The sequence below is a fragment of the Otolemur garnettii genome, unplaced genomic scaffold (assembly GCF_000181295.1).
Source record: "Otolemur garnettii isolate 467f Iridium unplaced genomic scaffold, OtoGar3 scaffold00219, whole genome shotgun sequence".
Taxonomy (NCBI): domain Eukaryota; kingdom Metazoa; phylum Chordata; class Mammalia; order Primates; family Galagidae; genus Otolemur; species Otolemur garnettii.
In genome coordinates this window covers 555,625-558,918 of record NW_003852614.1, presented here as the reverse complement: position 1 = coordinate 558,918, position 3,294 = coordinate 555,625, and the positions used below count along the sequence as shown (strand labels likewise).

Here is a 3,294-nt window from a genome sequence, read left to right as displayed (position 1 = left end):
GGTAGAGTGCTGTGGCATCACAGCTCACAGCAACCTCCAACTCCTGGGCTCAAGCGATTCTCCTCCACCTCCCAAGTAGCTGGGACTATAGGTGCCTGCCACAACGCCCTGCTATTTTTTGGTTGCAGCTGTCATTGTTTGGCGGGCCTGAGGTGGATTCAAACCCACCAGCTCAGGTGTATGTGGCTGGCGCCTTAGCTGCTTGAGCCACAGGCGCCAAGCCTGTTAGTTTTGAGACAGGGTATCACTTTGTCACCCTTGGTAGAGTGCTGTAGCATCATAGCTCACAGCAACCTCAAATTCTTGGGCTCAAGTAATTCTATTCCCTTATCCTCCCAATTAGCTGGGACTACAAGCACCCACCACAGTGCCCAGCTATTTTTAGAGATGGGGTCTTGCTCTTGCTCAGGCTGATCTCAAACCTGTGAGCTCAGGCAATCCACCTGCCTCAGCCTCCCAAAGTGCTGGATTATAGGTGTGAGCCATTGTGCCTGGTCTACATTTATTTTTCATAGCATCATAAGAGACAGGTATTTTACTTTATTCACTTATTTTTTTTTGAGACAGAGTCTCACTATGTTGCCCTCAGTTAAGTGTAGTAGTATCACAGCTCACAGTAACCTCAAACTCTTGGGCTCAAGCCATTCTCTTGCCTCAGCCTCCCAAGTAGCTGGGACTACTGGTGCCTGCCACAATGCCCGGTTATTTTTGTTGCAGTTGTCATTGTTGATTAGCTGGCCTAGGCTGGATTTGAACCTGCCAACTTCAGTGTATGTGGCTGGTGCTGTAACCACTGTGCTACACACACTGAGCCAAGAGACAGATATTTAATCATTCCTTTTATTACAACGGAGAAACAGATGCATAAGTAATTTTGTTTTTGTTGCAGTTTTGGCCAAGGCTGGGTTCGAACCCACCACCCTTGCTATATGGGGCCGGCACCCTACTCACTGAGGGACGATGCCACCCTCAGATACATAGTAATTTACTAAGTAGTACAGAGCTAGTAAGTACTAGGAGCATTATTTAAACCTAAGATTGTCTAACTCCGCAGTCCATACTTTGCCCACTATTCTTTTTAAAGTATCTACTGTGGCCTAGGACTGTGCTAGGTGCCAGAGAAGAGCAAGTCCATGTCCTTGTGAGAACTAGAACCTATTTTAATTTTTTGTGTGTGTGTGTAGAGACCGTCTCAGTTTATCACCCTTGGTAGAGTGCCATGGTGTCACACAGCTCACAGCAACCTCCAACTCCTGAGCTTAGGCGATTCTCCTGCCTCAGCCTCCCAAATAGCTCGGACCACAGGTGCCCGCCACAATGCCTAGCTATTTTTTGTTGTAGTTTGGCCGGGGCCAGGTTTGAACCTACCACCCTCAGTATATGGGACTGGTGCCGTACCCACTGAGCCACAGATGCCACCCCAATTGTATTTTTTAAACACACTTTACTGGCGGTGCCCATTGTTCAGTGGGTAGGGCACCGGACACATAACACTCAGGCTGGCAGGTTCAACCCTGGACTGGGCCAGCTAAACAACAATGACAGCTGCAAAAAATAGCTGAGCGTTGGTGGTGGGTGCCTGTAGTCCCTGCTGTTTGGGAGGCTGAGGCAAAAGAATTGCTTAAGCCCAAGAGTTTGAGGTTGCTGTGAGCTGTGATGCCACGGTACTCTACCCAGGGCCATAGCTTGAGACTGTGTCTCCTGAAAACAAAACAAAACAAAACACTTTATTGTGTGATAGAGTTAAGTTTTAAGGGATAGATTCTTTTGGGAAAGTTTACCATTAATGGAAACTTCCTTAAGTCATCCTAGTACAAGTTCTCATCTAGTTTTATGTACCATGTAACTGCTGATGCCTGGTTGTTTTCGATTTTTTAATTGTATTCCTTTGCCATAATTGTTCAAATTAACCAATTAATTTGGATCTGGCAAAAGCATCAGGAAGATGACTGCATCCTTAGCTCTGAATGTTAACAATCCACTTTTTTTTTAGGCTGCAAATATGCAGAGCAATAAAACTTTTAACTTGGAGAAGCAAAACCATACTCCACGGAAGCATCATCAGCATCACCACCAGCAGCACCACCAGCAGCAACAGCAGCAGCCACTGCCACCACCAATACCTGCAAATGGGCAACAGGCCAGCAGCCAAAGTGGGTGAATGCTAGGAGATGGGGTAGAAATAGGTTCTCTCTTAGGAATGATTTCTTCATCTTTAGATTAGTCTTTGGGGATTGTAAATGAAATAGGCCTTTAGAACATCTTTGTTCTTTTACCTATTTACCTCTTAATACCTCTTACGATGGGAAAAAAAGCTGATTACCTGAAACTAAAGAGCAGACACATGTGACCGAGTTGGGTATATGTTGCTGTGTTGGCACATTCTGCGTGTTTTACTTCAACATGGTCCTTGTTTTTTTTTTTTTTTTTGGAGACAGACCCTCAAGCTATCACCCTGGGTAGAGTGCTGTGACATCACAGCTCACAGCAACCTCTAACTTCTGGGCTTAAGTGATTCTCTTGCCTCAGCCTCCCGAGCAGCTGGGACTACAGGTGCCTGCCACAATCCCCGGCTATTCTTTTTTCGTTGTTACACTTTGGCCAGGGCTGGTTCAAACCTACCACCCTCCATATATGGGGCCAGCGCCCTACCCACTGAGCCACAGCTGCCGCCCTTCAACATGGTTATTTTTCTTTTTTGAGACAGAATCTCACTTTATTGCCCTCAGTAGAGTGTCACCACCAATTTTTTTTTTCCAGTTTTTGGCTGGGGCTGGGTTTGAACCCGCCACCTCTGGCATATGGGGCCAGCGCCCTACCCCTTTGAGCCACAGGCACTGCCCCTCCCTCGGTAGAGTGTCGTGGCATCATAGCTCACAGCAACCTCCAACTCCTGGGTTTAGGCGATTCTCTTGTCTCAGCCTCCTGAGTAGCTGGGACTATAGGTGCCCACCAAACACTTGGCTATTTTTTTTGTTGCAGTTTGGCTGGGCCGGGGCCAGGTTTGAACCCGCCACCCTTGGTATATGGGGCTGGCGCCTTACCCACCGAGCCATAGGCACTGCCCTTCAACATGGTTATTTTTATTTACTTATTTTTTTTGAGACAGTCTCAAGCTGTTGTCCTGGATAGAATGCCAATGCATCACAGCTCACAGCAACCTCAAACTCTTAAGCAATTCTCTTGCATCAGCCTCCTGAGTAGCTGGGACTACAGGTGCCCGCCACAACACCTGCCTATTTTTTTGTTGCAGTTTGTCCGGGGCCGGGTTTGAACCCGCCACCCTCAGTATAT

The 3,294-nt window shown here is 47.2% G+C and overlaps 1 protein-coding gene across 5 annotated transcripts in view; it reads left to right on the top strand.

Moving 5' to 3' along the window:
• NONO (non-POU domain containing octamer binding) overlaps nt 1–3,294 on the top strand; it is a 22,758-nt gene that overhangs the window by 7,250 nt on the left and 12,214 nt on the right. For all 5 annotated transcript variants that reach the window (XM_003801742.2, XM_023508045.1, XM_023508046.1 and 2 more), the window contains one exon: nt 1,994–2,153. In XM_003801742.2, the coding sequence (XP_003801790.1) occupies nt 2,003–2,153 (151 nt within the window). In that variant the 5' untranslated portion in view covers nt 1,994–2,002. The remainder of the gene's footprint in view (nt 1–1,993; nt 2,154–3,294) is intronic.